General features: G+C 35.2%; 2 protein-coding genes across 6 annotated transcripts; both read left to right on the top strand.

Annotated features, from left to right (window-relative positions):
• The first annotated feature begins 429 nt into the window (after positions 1-429).
• On the top strand, positions 430-1,671 carry LOC120079279. The gene is made up of 2 exons (XM_039033435.1): positions 430-1,221; positions 1,306-1,671. Exons 1-2 carry the CDS (start codon positions 430-432, stop codon positions 1,669-1,671), a joined length of 1,158 nt encoding a protein of 385 aa, XP_038889363.1.
• A 9,128-nt stretch (positions 1,672-10,799) lies between these two features.
• LOC120080408 (renalase) lies at positions 10,800-15,874 on the top strand. Of its 5 annotated transcripts, XM_039035063.1 has the most exons (10): positions 10,800-11,258; positions 11,934-12,200; positions 12,517-12,643; positions 12,921-12,982; positions 13,077-13,307; positions 13,884-14,005; positions 14,524-14,662; positions 14,879-15,090; positions 15,312-15,453; positions 15,571-15,874. In XM_039035063.1, the coding sequence occupies exons 1-8, from the start codon at positions 10,869-10,871 to the stop codon at positions 15,038-15,040; spliced, it is 1,500 nt and encodes a 499-aa protein (XP_038890991.1). In that variant the 5' UTR covers positions 10,800-10,868; the 3' UTR covers positions 15,041-15,090; positions 15,312-15,453; positions 15,571-15,874. The 5 variants fall into 5 exon arrangements, with proteins under 5 accessions (XP_038890991.1, XP_038890992.1, XP_038890990.1 ...); XM_039035064.1 differs by having other exon boundaries at positions 12,045-12,200; positions 15,312-15,874; XM_039035062.1 differs by having other exon boundaries at positions 15,312-15,874.
• Positions 15,875-19,460: the final 3,586 nt, after the last annotated feature.

Here is a 19,460-nt window from a genome sequence, read left to right as displayed (position 1 = left end):
TACTTCATATTCATATTTGTCCACATGCTTAAATTAAAAGATATAAAAAAATATTGTTACAAGTTTATGGTGACGTTGTCGAGGATTGATAACGGTTAGTGTTGAATACTTTTGTGGTATTTTGTAGGACAGATCTCTTTGTATTATCTGTTTAACACGAAGAACAGGTTGACGGTTTATGAGTATTGGAACCGATCCAAAATTCGAAGCTGACTCAGAGATCGAGCGTACTTTTCGCGCAAGGGCACGCCAGAATAGAGCTAGGCGAAGAAGAGTCAATATGCAGATAATAATGAAGGGCCCGAAGGAAATCAAGGGGCAAATCGGCCAGCGCAAAACCCTGTATTTCTTGCTATTGTCTGCAATATCCCAATGAGGAATTATGCGGTGCCCAATCTCTACGACTTCTCGCCTAGAATTTCATGACCAATGGTTGAGGAGAACACACGTTTCAAAATAAAGTCGGTCATGCTCCAAATGGTACAAAACACGGGGCAATTTGGAGGTCTACAAGGTGAAGACCTGCATGCCCATCTGACTAGCTTTGTGGAAATGTGCAGTACTTTCTCCATCTCTGGCGTCACCCCAGAAGGAATCAGACTTTACCTCTTCCCATACACACTGAGGGATGAGGCTAATATATGGGCTCATTCGTTGGAGCCAAACGAAATAACATCATGGGACCAGTTGGTGGAATGGTTCATGAAGAAATTCTTTCCTCCAACAGTCAACGCAAGAAGACGAAAGGATGTGTTGAATTTTGAGCAAATGAATAATGAGACTCTGAGCACCACTTGGGTGCATTTGAGAAGGTTGGTAAAAAATTGTCTGCATATCGGGATTCCTGATTGCGTTCTGATGAAAACATTTTATAACGGCCTGAATAGATCAACGCAAGTCGTTGCTGATGCCTCTGTAGCGAGAGGATTCATGGATAAGACCTACACAGAGGCCAAGGTCATCCTTCATCGCATTTCACGAAACACGGATGACTGTGTGGATGACGGGTACGGGGGTAGAGGCTCCGAGAGAAGAAGAAACGATAATGCCATTGTACCATTGGATACAATGACAACTTTGGCCGCACAAATGGCTGCGGTGACCTCTCTTCTACAAACGATGGCACTTAATCAAGGTGCCCTCTCTCAAATTTCAGCGCAACCTAATGCGCCGGCACAAGTGGCCGCAATAAGTTGCGTCCAATGTGGAGGGGGCCATGCTGTAGAGATGTGCCCATCAAACCCATAACAAGTGTTTGCTATCCAGAACAACCCATACAACAATACTTACAATCCCGGTTGGCAGAATCACCCTAACTTCGGTTGGGGAGGGAATCACAACCAAGGGGGGCCGAGTAACCATCAGAGCAATAATTTCGAGAATCGAGGAAATTCTCCACCTTTTCATCAGAATCAGAATCAGGGTCATCAACCGCAACCTCAAAACCTACCGTCCTCCTCAAACACCTCTGCTAATTCATCATCATTGGAGTCCCTGCTGAAGCAGTATATTGAGAAAAACGATGTAGTCATGCAGTCGCAGGTGTCTTCAATAAGGAACTTGGAGATCCAAGTTGGGCAGCTGGCAACCGAGCTTCGCAATAGAACACCGGGAACGCTGCCAAGTAATTCAGAAGCCCCGGGATCTCACGGGAAGGAACAATGTCCTTGATGGCATTGTGCAGGCACTGTCTCTTATACACATCTAGATGTGTATAAGAGACAGGAGTTGAGAGGTGTGTTGCACTGATACATGCGTTGTTGCCCGTCCTCTGCAAATATGCATTTGCGTTAATGGAGCCATTGTGCTGTCTCTTATACACATCTAGATGTGTATAAGAGACAGAGCCAGTAGAAATACCGTGTGCCCGTCCTCCAGAAATGCATTGAGTTGAGGGGTGTGTTGCACTGATACATGCGTTGTTGCCCGTCCTCTGCAAATATGCATTTGCGTTAATGGACGCATTGCGTTAATCTTAACCTTGCACCCATCTGAATAAAACACAAAAGACAATTTTTTTTTTTTTTTTGCAAATAGAATAGTCCAATCGTTTAGGTTTGTAGTTTATTTCCATTTCTACTTGATTATTGAGATTTGGTAGTAATTTGCTGAGGATTGTTCTGAATTATTGTGATTTCATCTTGTAATTACTCTTCAATCTACCTTTCATGGATAATTTGACAAATTAAGTTATGATGGTTTAATTGATTGCTTTGATTGGCCCTAATTTGTAATCATTCGTTAGTTAATCACCTAGAGGCAAGGGTGAAATGAGTTTGTGAAGTTAACTTGCGATCCTATTTAATAAGCATTACTTTCTAACCTAAATTGATCTCACTCAAATAATTGATTAGACGATGGAAATCGATTGTTTAGCTTAGAATTTCCTTAATCTTAATGCTTGTTTATTTGTTGATTAGTGGAGGGTTCTCACTAATTCTTTGAATTAACTCATCCTTAAGGACTACCAGTTAGGATTCTAATTGAGTAGGCTAAGTTTCAATTAGACATTTTCGCATTGATCTTTTGGATAATCCATGATAGAATCAAAAGGGAATGGATTAAATGAAGTCGACCCAAGCTAGATGTTTTGTTCGATTGATTGTTTTTGCACAAAATTCACTCAACTCACTCTGCATATTTTAATTCACCTGCACACTTTAATTTTCATGCATATACATAGATTATCTTCATAAAACCCCCCTGGTTACTTCCTATAAGTTTCTAAATTGAGAAATCTAAACCAACTCTTTATGGATTGATGTCGGACTTTCCACTTGTACTATTGGTTAGTATGAGTTGCTTTTTCAAAGATTTATAAATATTATTTGGTCAACAAGGATTTATGAGCAATGATAGACCTCAAGCGTTCGATCAAGTTGACGCAGCATTGCAAAGCTGGTGCAAATTTGAGGCGCACGCGAATTCAACACTTTTTCGTCAAAATTCATAACGTTGCAACGTTGTTCCTGCAATTGCACATTTTGCCTTATAGCTTTGGGCAAGCATTGGGTAAGCATTGCAACTCTGTCACAGGGGCATTTTGGTAATTTCCTCCCATTTGAAGTTTGGATGTCCAAATCACCTCCAAATTCCTTCAAATGAACCCTGTTTCTCATCAAATCACTAATTCTACCTCTTGATTGCTCAGTACCTACAAAATAAGATAATAAACACATAAAATCCTTAACAAGCCTAAATTAAGCAAGGAAATATAGCTCTTTTCGAGAGCTATCCAACACCCCCAACTTAATTCTTACTTGTCCTGAGCAAGGTAGAACAAAATATAGACATGGAACTAATGATGCAAATGAGCGACTCGAATCTTAAGGCTAAAGATAACAAACTCTTCTCAAAGAAATGATCATTTAAATGCATGCACTTAATCAAGAAGTTTAAAACTAATTCTCCATCCCCTATGTATGTGTGTGCTTAGCCAATCCTATCTAGGTCTCTACTAGCTCATGAAGGTTTTATTCAATTCTCACTCATTTTCGCCCTACTCTGGCTCAGGGGATTAAGCATTAAGTTCCCTAGACTCAAGGTGGCAATGTAACACTTAAGGGAATCAAATTTTTATTTTTATTTTTTCTTTTTTTTTTTCTTTTTTTATCTTAAACAAAAGGGGAACTCTTATCCAGATTATGCCACCTTCGTTTTGGTTTGCCCACACAGGTTATGTAGAAGACATCCAACTATGAGTAACGTATCCTTCAAAGATATTGAAGCTTACTCATTCCTTAAGGGCACTTTAGTTCAGAGTGAAACTACTGGTGTCATAGCCGTGTCAGGTTAATCACCCCCCTAAGAAAGAGAAATAATCCCCTTCAAAATTATCATAGATACTTAATTTTACTCTACAACATGATTGCCTTTTATTTAGCATACAACAGGCTTTTACTATACCAAACAAGAGTTTGGCAAAAACCTAAGCATGCATTACTTAGTTGAGCTCCAGTTACTTAACAACCTAGACCTTTCAGAGTGACAATAAGCATATAGACCAAATAACCCAATCCTAAGCATTCAAGACCACAGATAAGATGGTTATGTGCTCAAAATATGCAAGGGAATCAAGAAAAAATTTTAAATTTAGCCCAAAAATCATGCATACATTTTGTGAATCCTAAACAGATTGAATAAAGAGTTATCTAAATCCTATCACAGAAAGTCATCATCACAATACATGCATCACAAAAACATTTCAGCAACTCAACCACAAAGTCCAAGCTCAGGTGCTCAATGACTTGTCAAACATGCATATATAACTACCATCCTCAACTTTAAAACGATACATTGTCCCCAATGTATCTTAATCTAAGCCTAACGAAAATAAAGACAAGGGAATAAAAAACTGCCCCTGTAGTCATTTTCGTGCACAGTCTTTGAGGTGTGGCAGTAGGGCTCGCCTCTCAAAAGGATGCTTTTATCTTCCAGGTCGTCCCTACAAATTAGAAAGAAGGTTAATCTAGAAAAAAAATAAAGAAAGCAGTAAATTTTATCACTTGGCTTCCGCCATGAAGGTCAAATTTTTAACGTTGGTTGCTCGATGTGACCTATCTTCTGTCAAGGCATAAAGAAATTCTCGTATTTCTTTGGTCCCTTCTTGGATGAGTCGATATACCCCGATAAGGCTATAAGGCTCTGCATCTTTTGAAGAAAACCAGATATCGAATTTGGTATTTTTCATATTAGTCAAAAAAGGTAAAAAGAAAGAATCAAAAGATTCAAGTGACCCAAAAGATTCAAAATAAAGAAAAATCAAACTCTTAAGAACAAAAAGAACAAAACTAAAAAAATAAACGATATACCAGAGAGTGGAATGGGCGAGGTCTTTCAACCTCTAACTCCATCACCTAAAAATCGACATTTTAGGCTCATATTCTTCATCGTTCTCACAAACTGGCTCTAGATATGGCATGTTATCTTCCAATTCATCCTCGATGTCGACATAGGTTACCTCATCACTGATCGCCTCGATATTGTCATAAGAAGTGAGTAGCAGGAATTCACGTCCTCTCTCAACTAAATTAGAAGATTGAATGACTGAGTCTCTCAAAATCTGAAGATCAGTTCCGACCTCAGTCTGAAAATTGAAGCTCTCCTGTTGGAGGTTATGGATCTCCTGCTCAAAAAGAAGATTGCTATCAACAAGTTGTCATCACATCTTCTAATGACATACCTGAGTTGGTGGTGTGAGCTTGCATCGACCTGTCGAATGTGATAGGGTATGGATCATAATGCCACTGGTCCTATCCTAGGTTTCCATAGCAACGAGGACCTTGCTAAACTCCAAAATTTGGGGGTGGGGAGGTTCGAGTTGATGTCTTCTCTAATTCGTAAAAATATTCATAATTTCATTTAATTCTTCAATATATGTATGTATGTATGTGTGTGTGTATATATATATATATGTATGTATGTATGTATGTATGTATGTATGTATTAAACATAATAGCAAAATTTCACTATCAATGCACAAGGGTAAACTCAGCTTGATATGAATCAAGATTGAGAATGACACTTACTCATAGTTGGATGTCCGCATGACACCCGTGGGAGCAAGCCAAAACAAAGATAAGTAAGCAGAACCAATGCATCCCAAACTCCGCTATCTAAGCCCAAAAAAGAAAACATAAAGCTTAGATAAGAGTTTAGTCGTGAAAGGCACTTGCTCCTAGTTGGATGTCTGCATGATATCCATGGGGGCAAGCCAAAATGAAGGCGAGTTACCTGAATCGATGCATGGGTAGTCTTTAAGAAATAAAAACCTTTTTTTTACAGGACTTTTGTAACGAGAAAACCTTCCAACGCATTACTGAACTTGAAATATGGAAATATTTTGGAAAGCAAAATAATTTTTTAAGAATGTGCTTGTCGCATAAGAGATCGAGTATATATTTTTCTGGGATGGGAACAAGCTTATATTTTAAATGTAAATCTCAAGCACTTTGAGATTAAAAAGACATGATGAGAGGTGGAGCTAGTGTGTACGACCATGAGAGTATGTTAAGGAATTATTTTTGGAATGCTCAAGGACGAGCATCGTTCAAAATTTGGGGGTATGATAACTTGTATTTATTCTCTTAAAGTTTGAATAATTAGGATTATAAGTGATGAAAACGCACTCATGATGAAGAAAAATATATGAAATTGCATATATGTGATAAACTCATGCAAAAGTACCTTCTTAAGTGAAAAATTGCATAACTAACACACTTTAATGCAAGAATAAAAAAAAATCACTAAGTGCTGCAGACAAGCCCAACACAAGGGGCATGCGTCCAGACTACTCGATGCATGAAAGATACATTTGGCTTGTGCAATCCATGTCTAATCACAATTTGCAGGCATGGGCATCTGACTGGCGACATTTGATCGAAGCAGAATGGCAGGCGATTGTCCTAGGGTATGGAATTTAATGCAATCACATCACCAAGTGGCTGAGTTGATTGCCTATATAAGGAGGAGCTGCCTACAAGTTACGGAGTTAGCAAGTTAGAAAATTAGCCAGTAGTTAGTTAAAGAGTTAGTCATTTTTCACGTTTGTCGTCTGCAAGCAAGAAGTAGGAGGGACGATAGCCATTCTCCATCGTTAGTAACGAGGGGCTGTTTGAGAGAAGCTCAAGAAAGATGTCTTTGACGAAAATTAGTGAACGTAATTATGCGATGCATATCTTAAGCTATGCATTGATACTCATGCGTCAGTGGGTCATGCATTGAAATGAAACTATGCGTTTATGAATGTATGCGATGACCATGCATTCCTATCACAAGTTTTCTTGCGCTCACGCCAAGTATAACGCGAACGCAAGTTTCTCGAGTGATCTGAGGTCGAACTCAGGGACTTTTAACTAAATGCTATGCGGTAATGTGTTTGCGGCGGTTGAATAAAAGAATGATGGAGGGTATAAGCTATAAACTACTTCTACTCCTAACAAACAGATTAAGCGGTGAGAATACGAATGAGAGGTAGAGACATAACAAATGTTGACGCATAGTAAATGCATGGAAAAACAGATAAAATATGGGGATGTCTTCATCGCAACTCTAGCTTGACCACAAGGGCAACCCCAACCAACGCCAACTAATGCGTTCATGACATACATGCCCACCGCAAATGCACGTGATTTATATTAGCAAACAGAACTTATTCCTAGGTCTCCATTCTTGCTTATGCGATCTTAATCTAGCTCTCCCGAGCATCGATTCTAACCTAGCTCTCTCAAGTTTTAGGTTCTTTCTTTAGACTCTCTCTCGAGCAGCTCTAAAGGTGTGATGGACGCATATATAAGACAAGGTAACCGCAAAATCCTAGTTGACATAAGATTATTCTAGTGAACACTTGCTTACACTGCTTAATGCGACCAACCACTTACCCTCCCAGGCAGTTAGTTCTTGTTGATTTTACTCATAGACAAGCATTGTGTCCGCTTATAGATAAGCATTGCTATAGCTTCACACTAAGCAAATAAGGTTTTCTCATAATACTCACGCAACACACACCACTCGATAGTTTGTTACATGCTTCATATTTCTATGTCGCATGATTAAGTATTTGTTACTCTAACAGTCTCACTAAGTGATGCGATGAAAGTTAAGGATGCTAAGTAAAGGAAGATGGAGATGGAATCGAAGGAAACATAGAAATGCATTGAACATACAATGTATTAATTTCTTAATCCAAAATGTAATACAATACAATATAAGAAGAGAAGAGAATATGAAAGGACCAGCTGGAAGCAATGTCTTGCTTCCAGCAGATGTGTGTCAAGGTTGCCGATGGTGCCATAGAAGGGTGGTGGAGCTAAGTCTCTCGAGATCTAACTCCAGCGAAGGCTCCGATCATCACTTGGAATGGATGAAGGAGATGAAGAACTCTCAAGCTTTCTTCTCACGCGTTAATCTGGATCACAAGGATCCACCTGAAGGTAAAAACTTGGATGGAAACCTTGGATGATCCGAAGTTATGCTCAACGGTTTCTATTTATAGAGCTTGATCGTCGACAACATTATGGACCTGCTCTGATTTTGACATTTGCGGCATGTTGGTCCTTTTCTGAATCTCTGCTGCTAACGGCATGGTAGGTGAAATGTCAACATCATCTTTTAATTTTCCCGAGATATGCATTGATGCTTTCATTTCACCAACCTTGCGTTCATCCCTCTATTATGGTTATCCGTGTAGCCGCATCTTGCAATTGACGCCGGCTTCGTTTGAATTACTGCAACTATTATGTGATGACCGCATCCTCTATTTGATGACCGCATTCGCTCGACGACCACAATTTCCCATCCGATGGATGCATTCAGCGATAGCTGCAACACCCATACGACTGTCTACGCGATCACTCGCATGTGATTAATAGACCAATATATTCATGCGTCGAGCGTATGCGATCGTCTCTGCGATAGCCCGGCTTCCACGTATGCATCCGATTCTTGCATTAGCTACAAAGATAGACAATTGATGCATAATAATGCATATATAGTGGGTTAGCCGAGATTCTTAATGCTGAACGACGCAAACTCATTTTCTCATGAATTCCTAACGTAATTGCCACATATTATGCTTAACAGCCCTCATAATTCTAAATAAAAAGCTTACGATGACATGCATTTATGCCCGTCATCAGTCTCCTTCAACCCCTCCACTGAGTTGGTCACAACAAGCATAAAAACAAGCCAAAGAGGACAAAAGATCGAACCCTGCAGCTTGACTTATTTCTTTTATCGTGCATTCCCATTCATTATTCCACTTAGTTGACCCAAGATTATTTGTATTAAGACTTATCTTTAATTCAATCTCATTTTTTACTATTCTTCACATCTCCATCTATTAATCTTTTAACTATTTGTGTTTGTGAATCTTCTAGCTTGATGAATGCATAAATTTGATTACTTGAATCCACCTGATTGAAGTGAAAACACAATTAGTCACTCAAGAGAGCACTTAAAGGTTGAACACATCAAGCTAGGGCATGAAGTAATTCTAGAGATAAAATTATTCATGTCACATGTTTGTTCATTTTAACCAAAGCATGTACCCCTAGAGATAGGATAAGTGTGGCATCCGCATCGAGAGATGTTGAACATGAATTAAAGAACAGATCTCCAACGCATCACGCATACATTTAGATTGTAGCAAACATCTATACCATTTCCATTTCATTATCATTGTGCTTATATAGGCTTTTTATTACCACTAGGAAATCAAAACATACCATCTACGCTTAAGCCACACATCCACGATACATTTTTCTTTCTCTCTGAACTTTGATTTTCCTTTTGAATGCTTGCCAGTAGTTTAGTGTACATAACCAACTCATATCAAGCAATTAGGAAACCTTTGTAATAGATTCAAAGACCAAACCTACGTTAGAGTACTCTAGAGTCCTGGCGTTCGACCCTAGGCTTACCAGGATACTTAGGTTAGATTTTTACTTGGGTCTAGCTTAAGAGAACTTGTATGCATTAGCAAGGTGTGCATGCTCATAAATTTATCATCGTCCAACACATAACATCATCTTCGTACCAAGAGATAGATTGCGCATCTTTTTCATCATCATTCATCCTCATCATCATAAACATACAACAATGCAACAAGCAACAAATACAAAATGCACAAGTAAATTTTCATTTATCTCAATGTCAAGTGACTTTAATTTACCTGTGAGATTGGACATTTCTATAATGTATACCCTTATGTTTCCATTACTCTTATACTTCGTGGAAGTTAAAGAAGTCAAAAGACTACTTGCTTTCCCTTTTTCACTTTTAGCAAAATATTTATCAATTTGAGCAAGGAACTTATTGCCATTTTCACTTTCCGTGATAAAACCCTACAAAGACTTCAGAATGGAGTGCCTAATGTTTGTTAGACACATATGATTTGACCGTTCTCACTTCTCAATATTAGCCATACTCAGCTGTTCTTTAGTAGAAGTAGGTTTATCAGTCCTTAATGCAAGGTCCATATTCATACACCCAAGAAGTATTTATAGGTTTTCCTTCCAAACTTGAAGTTCGATCCATTCAACTTAGGGACTGAACTCATATTCCCAATTATTTGACTAAGACAAACTGAAACAATAAACAATAAAATATATACTCACAATTAAAATATGACAAAATAATTTCACATATATGGCGGGTTCTCTAACAATATACCTAGCACAACAATGATGTCTGGCCTTTGGGCTAAAACACCAATTGTAAATAGTAATCTCAATGTAGTAATCAAAGTACAGACAATAAACTTGATAAAAAAAAAAAGCCCTTCTTTGGACCAACTATTTTTCACCTGAGTAATTCGTATGCTCTGATATCACTTGTTAGCATAAATATTTTAAAATAAAGCAAAATAAAATAATTGTCGAATGCTCTGACATCACTTGTTAGCATAAATACTTTAAATCTATATTGAATAGATTAACCCTAGAATCATTCATGTCAAATTACCAAGAATTGTCAAGAATAATTAACATACCAGATTCCATTGAGAGATTGATGATAATTTCAAGGCGATGATTCAAGAATACTCTAAATGCTCTTAGTGGAATCTCTCTTTAAATGGGATTCAAGAAAGACTGGGTGTTTCAATAAAAATAATTGTCAAAAATAATTTTAGAATTAAAAGAATGATATTTTAAAATTTCAAACTAAAATTGGAGTCTACTTCAATGTTAGTTTTGAGACACTATAGAAGGGAAAAGTGAGATTTTTTAATTTTCAACATTTAAAAAAAAATGAAGTTTGAAGAACCATTGGTTAACTAATATAAAGAACAAAATGGCGCGCACGAGAGCGAAAAAGGGGATTATTGAAGCTTACCTCTCCTCTCATCCACTCTTTTCTCTCCAAAGATCATGTCTTCCTTCACCCATTTCATTTCCTCTTCCCTCATTCTCCAACCCCTCAAAATCTCAAAACCTTCGATCTTCTCCTCGAAACCCTACCGGAATAGGAATTTCACTTTGGTTGTAGCATCTGATTCGCAATCCAAACCTAATTCCAGACTTAAATCCAGAAAACCCACCATGGATGGCAACAAACCCACCACCAAATTCCGTCGAAAATCATCATACGGTACCTCTAGGAGGTCGATTCTGAAGAAAACTTTCAATCAGGAGCAAGTGACCTTCACTTCTGCTTTCTCCGATGACCCCCTTATTGCCATTATTGGTGGCGGCATGGCGGGAATAATGTGTGCTCTGAGTTTGGAGAAAAGGGGTGTTCGTTCCACCGTCTTTGACACGGTTGGTTTTTACTTGTTAGCTCTTTCATATTTGAATTTTTCTTTAGTTATCACTGATTCTGTCATGGATGACATCTGTTTCATGTTGACAAACATAATTGAATTGGGTTAGGAAAAAAAAAAAAAAAAAAAAAAAACTATTTTGGTCCATGCACTTTGATTATGATTTAGCCCATAAACTCATACCTTCTAATTGTGAAAAAATGTTGTTAAGATTTGATTTTAATGGATTCTTATGTGTAGATCGATAAACATAGTAGGGACTAAATTGACACTTAACTTTAATGGGAATTTTCATTGTAGGGACTAAATTGTTACATAAGGGCACTAAATTGTTATCCATTTGAAAGTACATAGACTAAATCGTTATAAATGAAAGTTTAGAGGCTAAATTGTTACTTCAATGAAAATGTAGGACTACTTTTGGTTATTAATCATTAAATTATATTCCGAATGAGAAATTTCTTGTTCATTAAGTAAAACAATCTGAGAGAGAGGTAGGTATATCAGAAGTTGGATCAACTATTGCAACTCAAACCTGATTAAAAGGCTTTTTAGTGTCTAGTGAATGGATGTGTATGCAACCTTTGAACTCCATTTTATGTTGGTTAAAATTTATCTTTGATAAACTTAGTTAATCTAGGAGGGGGCAGTTCAAATTTTCATTTCATTGCAGGGCATTCATGGGTTGGGAGGAAGAATGGGGACCAGAAGTCTTGGTCCCGAACCCCTAATCTTTGATCATGCGGCTCAGTTCTTTACAGTGACTGATAACCAATTTGCGCAGTTGGTCGATGGTTGGTTGGCTGCAGGTCTAGTTAAAGAGTGGAAGGGCACTGTTGGAGAGCTTGAATTGGGTGGTCGGTTTGTTCCAATGTCTTCCTGTCCAAGGTACATTGGTACGAATGGAATGCGGCCACTTGCTGACTCGTTGCTATCTCAGGTGCAAAAGAGCATTTTAGAAGAGTGAACTAAAGTTTCTGGAAGAAATAAAACATTAAAACAGCCGCTGCCTTGTTAACAGCAAAGATTTGTGCATATAACTCTTTAGATTACATGGTTTGATCATAGTTGAATGAATGATATGGAATCTAAATGGGCATAATATTTAGTAGTCCTAATCACATGAGTGAAACTATTGATTATTGATGGTTAATTTTGTAATGAATTCTAGTCTACAAGTTATCCCAGAAGAAAAAATGGGACCTTTTGCCCTTGATTTTCTCTGACTTTCCTACTATTTGACTTTTTGTCGCTAGACTTCTCTGATTGATGTGATCCGTCCCTGCTGGATAAGTAAGCTGGAGCCTTTTAATGGAATGTGGCACTTAAGTGAGAATGGAAAACCTTGCGGGCATTTTGATGCTGTTGTTATTGCACACAATGGCAAGTTGATGGTTCCTTCTTTCCATTTAAAGCTTGAAGACTCCAAATTTTGTTGCTTTTTGACAATTGCTAGGTGGTTTGATTCTATGAGTTAGCGTTGACTACCCAAACACAAAATTTCTGAAGCAAGACGTTTAAATATCATTCGCATGATTTAATATTATGATCGAGCTGCAATCTCAATTAATCTCTTTGTTTTTCTGTTTCTTTATCATGCTTATCAGAAAATTTTCTGTTTGATTTAGATTTTGAAATGTTGGATTGATTATGCTGGCAGGCAAATGTGCTAATCGGCTTCTTGCAACATCTGGCTTACCTCTGATTGCTAGACAAATGAAGGTGCAACTTTTGATAATTTTTCCAGCTTATTTAGTTTGCTGAACAATAAGTATTTAAAGCTCCTTAATTGATCCCGTCTATTCTGTGTTTGTAGAGGTTAGAATTGAGTTCTATATGGGCCCTCCTTGCAGCATTCGAGGACCCTCTTCCTTCCTCAGATGCTGCAGTAACATTTCCATTTGAAGGAGCTTTTGTAAAAGGGGTTGATTCCATCTCATGGATGGCTAACAATAACAACAAATTTCTAAATTTTCAAAATGATGGGCCCCACTGTTGGACCTTTCTGAGTACCGCTGCATTTGGGAAACAGAACAAGGTTCCACAGGTTGGTTTTCCACCCACATTTTTATCAAATGCCTTCTTTTTTTTTTTTTTTTTTTTAATTATCAGAAAATCTCTAATAACGTTTCCATGATTATTATCATCAATGGATTGATTTTGGGGACTCTAGATTAAGGCCTGGAGGAGAATGAAGGAATCTTTGTTTGAAAATGGCCTCGATATGAAGGGAAAGAGTTCCTTTAATTCCATTATTTAATATCAATTATGGAAAGAGAAATAAAAAAGGTTTTGAATTAGTAACATTCTGAGCTTTCATTAAATTAAAGAGTGCTCCACCAAAGCAAAAATAGTATAAAAGCAAGAAATGGAAGTGAAATGAATGGCTTTTTTGGCCATCTTTTTATCCCTTGCTTGTGCACTGTATCAAAATATTTGACTATTTGTAGTCAATCTGTCACTGCCTGTTCATTTCTGATTTCATTTACTTATAGCACTATCACTATGTATGACACCTTGAGTTGACATTTGATACTTGGGTGTCCATAGCCTAATTTGAAGCAATTTACCTCAACTTTTTTTGTTTAAGTACTGATGGATATCAACTATGATGTTCTGTTAGGAGAATATCCCAACTTCTACTGCTGAGAAAGTAAAGAAAAATATGCTTGAGGGTGTTGAAGCAGCCATGGGATTGTCTAAAGGGTCACTGCCAAAACCCTTTTTCACCCGAGTTCAGTTATGGTAATTGGCCAAAACATAATTCACATGTAAACAACACGTGGAAGTGGAGATTTTGTAATGTCGTTGAACAATGCTTAAGTTGGCACTGAACCATCTTGATCGTTTAAAAATGGTTAATAGCTAAGGTAGGTTTGTAACTTCGCATATTCTTTGTGCACATGCCAAATTGCATCTTCTTGGTGTAATTGCTATTCTTGAAGAAGTTTCATTTAAACGAGCAACATAACATCTAACTAGACCACTCTTTCTCTTTCCTTCATTAAAGAAATCACTCAAAAGCTAAGATTAATAGGTGAACACAAGCCTAAAGACGGAGTGACTATCAATATCAAGGAAATGATATTACGAACATCCAATATAGGATCTCTTGCTCTAGTACTTGATTTAAAAATAAAATAAATAACTACTAAACTCAAAAGCTTGAGTGCATGGATGATGGAATGTTTAATATGTTGTATGTATATATATATATATATTTAACTTCCTTAATAATAACCTTTTTAACATGCTCTATACAGGGGAGCAGCACTTCCTACAAATTCACCTAATATTCCATGCATCTTTGATCCTCATGGAAGAGCTGGTATCTGTGGTGATTGGCTACTAGGTTCAAATATAGAATCAGCAGCCCTAAGTGGGATAGCTCTTGGAAATCATGTAAGCTTGCTGAGTTTTCTTAATTTGTACTATTGTTTCTAGTTTTTCCATAACAAGCATTACGCTCCAAACAACATCTGAGTCCAAGTATTTTGTAGATGTTCTGTAGTTGAAAGGGCAGTATCATAATCGACATATGTGAATAGAGGCAATGACAGTCAGATCTTCTTGGATTGTTGTGCATTATATTTTACTGAAAATGGGGTGTCATTGCAGATTGCAGATTACTTCCAAAGCGGCGTCGAACGTTCCGAAGAATTCGCAGTTGGTTTACATAATGAGTTTCAGCCCATTCAAGGACATGATATTGGACAATTTCCAGGTTTGGGAACCGAAAAGCAGGCTGAAAGTGCACTTGCATTGCAGCATGCCACTTGAATTTTTCCTCGGCTCCTTGCTAGACTTACGAGGCAGAAATTATAATTACGGTACATTTATCTTCAAAAAGTTAATTCACAATTCAAACAAACTAGTTCAAGGGTCATTTCTTCAGTAACTAGATTTGTTTAGTCGTTTGAAACATAAACCTTGTGAAAAGACCTTGAATGGCAATGTACTTGAAATTATTTCTCTTCTTAATGTTTGCAGACAATTACAACGTAATGTTTTTTTTTTCTTTTGACAATGATTTTGATGATGCTTGTTGCAGGAAGATGGGGATGGATGTGTCATCTCTGTCAATATTTTGAAGAAACTCGAAATAATAAGACGCACAACTGAGGCAACTCGACTGCTTTGATCAAACCTATAACAAAGACTCATCTCTGTGATCCATCACAAGCAAATCATTAGTATGTCCTTTTCAAGAATTCCTAGTTCTCAAGGATATAAAACATTGGAATAGATTTTGACAGGGTATACAAACTTCCAAACTTGAAGATCATTAAAATATTGGAAGTGGTGAACAGGATGAACGAGAAATCAATGGACCTGTATGAGGTGACTTTCTTTCCTGACAATGTCAAGTCTTTGGCTCAAAACCATCTACAGGTTTCATTTCGCTCATACCTATTGTCGATATAATGACTTGACACACTCCCTTCCCTTGCGCACAAAGCTTTAGAGGAGCAATTGCTCTTAACGTCCCCACTTGTTCTCTCAACTTTCGAACACTTCATTTTAGTCTTGAATTTTCATGAATAACTACTTAAGTTGTCATCAAATTCTTTTGTAAGTTGCAATGACATAGTGTAATTCCATTTTCTTCCTTTACTTCATCAATAAGATGTTTATGTAGACAAGTTTTTGAAATTATAAAATGTATTAGAGCTAAATTTCAAATTTCAGGACGAAATTAAATTTTTAAAAAATGACAATGACTTCAAAAGAGTAGAACGAAAGGTTTATAAACTGAAAAAGAAATATGACAAAAGGTTCAATGGACTAAACTAAAATGTATGAAGGCACATTTGAACTTTCTATTTTGTTCAAATTTGGAACCTTTTGAAAAGAGATTTTGTCACAAAGGATTATGATGAAACTCATGTTTTTCCAATGAAGCTTTTACTTTGTATATTTCTTGACTTGTATGTAACAGTTTGAAGATATCAGCCATGGGGTGTCTGTTTGAAGTTTCAAGCTCATGAAGATGGGTTTTTTTAGCGAATAACCACAAAAAAATGTTGCCTGGTTTACTCCCTTTTATTGAATATTTCACTTGTAAAGTTGTCACGATGGGGTCGTTCGGTGGGTTTGGGGTTTGCATGAGAATTGATACAGTATACAAAATTCATATTTATTTTGAAAATTTCAACACTTTATCTGGGAATAAGCTATTTTCGGGCATCTTCATTTTTCACGAATAAAGTTTTTCATTCCCTCCAAAATTGTAGGGGTTTTTCTTCTCTATCTGTTTTTCATTTTTTATATAATTTCACTTTGAATTTAGTTAATTATTTAATTAATTAATAAGAAAATTATTTTAAATGGTAAAACTGTTTAAAATATTTACAAAATATAGCAAGATTTTAGAACTATCAATAATGGACGCTCATAGACACGAATAGACTTCCATCAATGTCTATTAGTGATATTGATAGTCTATCAGTGTTTATCAGTGTCTATCATTGATAGTTCTAAAGTTTTGCTATATCTTGTAAATATTTTGGTTTATTTTTCTATATTTAAAAACAACCCTAATTAATATTAATTTAACAAAATTAATATAAATATTTATTTAAATAAATCAATGATAATCTGTTAAAAATATTTACCTAGCTTATTTTTACAAAAAAAAAATTATTAAATTAATGCAGTTACTTTTTTTTTACATAAATAATAAATAATTAGCTAACAAAAATCTAAATCTATTTAATTAATTAACTATGATTAATTAAATTTAATTAGTATAAAAAATAGTTTTCAATAATAATAATTAGTTTTTTTAGAATCAAATAATTATTTATTGAGATTAATTTTAATTTAATCTTTCATTATAAACATAAAAAAAAAATAGTATTCTTTATTAACATACCATATTTTTGAAATATATTATTTCACTATAATATATTATTTATTAAAATATATTTTCTTATATTATTTAATTAAAACTAAAATTATTGTTGAATTTAATTAATTACAAAAAAACAATTAAGTATGATATTATAATTAATATGACGTTCATTTAATATATTTAAATTGATTAATTTTAATCAATTAAGATCAATAATAATATTAATTATAAATTACTTAATTTCAAATATTTATAATTAAAATTGTTATTTTTAATGATATTTATTTTAATTAACTAATCTCATTACAATTATATAAGATTGTCATACTTATTCATAAATCAAATATAAACACAAATTTTATTCATAAAATTCTAATAGCATTTTCCATGTACAATAAAAAAACAAACATCTTTGATTCTCAAACACAGTTATCTTTGATTCTCATACATCCTATTTTCAGACATCCATTTATAAAATTTGTAAAAAAAAAAAAAAAAAAAAAAAAAAAAAAAAAAAAAAAAAAAATCTATATGTTCTAATATTCAAAATAAAACATGAACTATGAGGTATGACCCCACATCACATTGTCAAATATAATACAAACATCCATTTTAAATCAAATATATTGACATCCACAAATAGGTTCAAATTAAACAAAATAGTATTTGATTAAAACAGATAGCAAATAGAAAGGCCATAATCTTTACCCAAACAAAATGCATGACATTAAAACATTTCCGTTAAAATAAACATCATTATTATGCAACTTTGATGTTATTTTAGTTATTTTGAGTGTAAAATAATTGTGCAAATGCTAATTTGTAGTTTTCCCCGACAATTATGGTGGGTAATTTTAAGTTGATTAAAATAGAAGAGGATTCCACTCAAAGTTTATATTAAAATTATTCAGAGGACGATTTGGAATCTTAAGCCCGAGACTGTTAAGCTTGAGCCATCAGATTGGGAGGTTAGGTAGCTTGAGTGAAAACTATTGTTTGAATTACGGTAAGTCTGTATTTGAAGTGCTGCTTAAGTAGCCTGAGATGAAATATAGATTTATAAATCTTTAGTTTGTGATATATTTTTCTTTATTTAATCAATGGTTAGATTTTAGTTTAGTTTAAATTTGTAATCTTAACTATTTTAATATAGTTAAGTTTAAAATAAACTAAAAAAATTATAAGAATTTTTTTTTTTTAAAAAAAAAAATGAAATAGAGATTAGGACTAAAATCATAATTTTATTTAATCTATTTTTTTAATAATTTGATATTTTAATTTTACTGGATTTTGAAATAAAATTTCATAAACTTTTGTCATTTTAACTAATTTGAAAATGACCAATTTTTTTTTTACCATAATATGCTAACTTAAAATTAAAATAAACTAGTATTTTAATATTAAATTTAATTATTGAAAAACTATATATATTTTTTTATCAAATTACATTTGAGAAATAAAAAGTCATAAATTTTAATTTTAATTTTTATTTGGTCACTAAGTTGCTAAGTTGTTTTAAATATTTTAAACATTTACGTTTACAAAATGATTCTAAGTCTTCAAGCTAGTTAAATTGATCGTAAAAAAAAAATAAAATTAAATGTATTAAATTAAATTAGGACTTTCTACACATATAATCTAAATAAATATACGTATACAATTGCAATCTAATAAGAATGACTTAGAAAAAAAAATCTCTTTCAAAAATTCATTTTTATTTAAACACTTTTAATAAAAACTCATTAAAATAAAAAACAAACGTGTATTGCAATTCTTTCTTAAAAGTGTTTTTATATACAAATTTGTCTTATTTGTTATATATTAAGAGTGTTTTTATTAATTTTTCACGACTGGTGACGATCGTCGGAAGTGGCAGTTGGAGGTTAGTTGACGGAGTTGGTGGCGAAATTTTACCAAATGTGAGGGAAACGGGGATTGCCAGAGGTTGGTTGATATTGATCAAAATTGCCCAATAGTAGCCGGAAGTTGGCCGACAATGATCGTTGACGTGGCGGCCAGAGGTTGGCTGACGGCGGTCGCCGAGGTGGGCGCCGAACTTGGCTGCATGATGAACGTTGAGGTGGTAGTCAGAGTTGGCCAGCAACATTCGTTGGAGGTGGTAGTCAAAGTTGGTCAACGACGGTCATCGTAGGTGGTGGCTGAAGTTGGCCAACAACAGTCATCAAAGGTGGTGTTTGGAGGTTGGCCGACGTACTTAGAGTTGACAAAAATCCTAGAGTTGACAAAAATCCCTGCGTGGTTGGGTCCCCACCCCAATTAGGACGAGGAATCCCCGGTTTGACCAGGGATGGAGGTCAAATCGGGGATAAAAAATGGGTCCCCAAT

The sequence above is a fragment of the Benincasa hispida genome, chromosome 6 (assembly GCF_009727055.1).
Source record: "Benincasa hispida cultivar B227 chromosome 6, ASM972705v1, whole genome shotgun sequence".
Classification (NCBI taxonomy): Eukaryota; Viridiplantae; Streptophyta; class Magnoliopsida; order Cucurbitales; family Cucurbitaceae; genus Benincasa; species Benincasa hispida.
The sequence above is the reverse complement of the archived record's forward strand: the minus strand, read 5'-3'. Positions and strand labels throughout refer to the sequence as shown.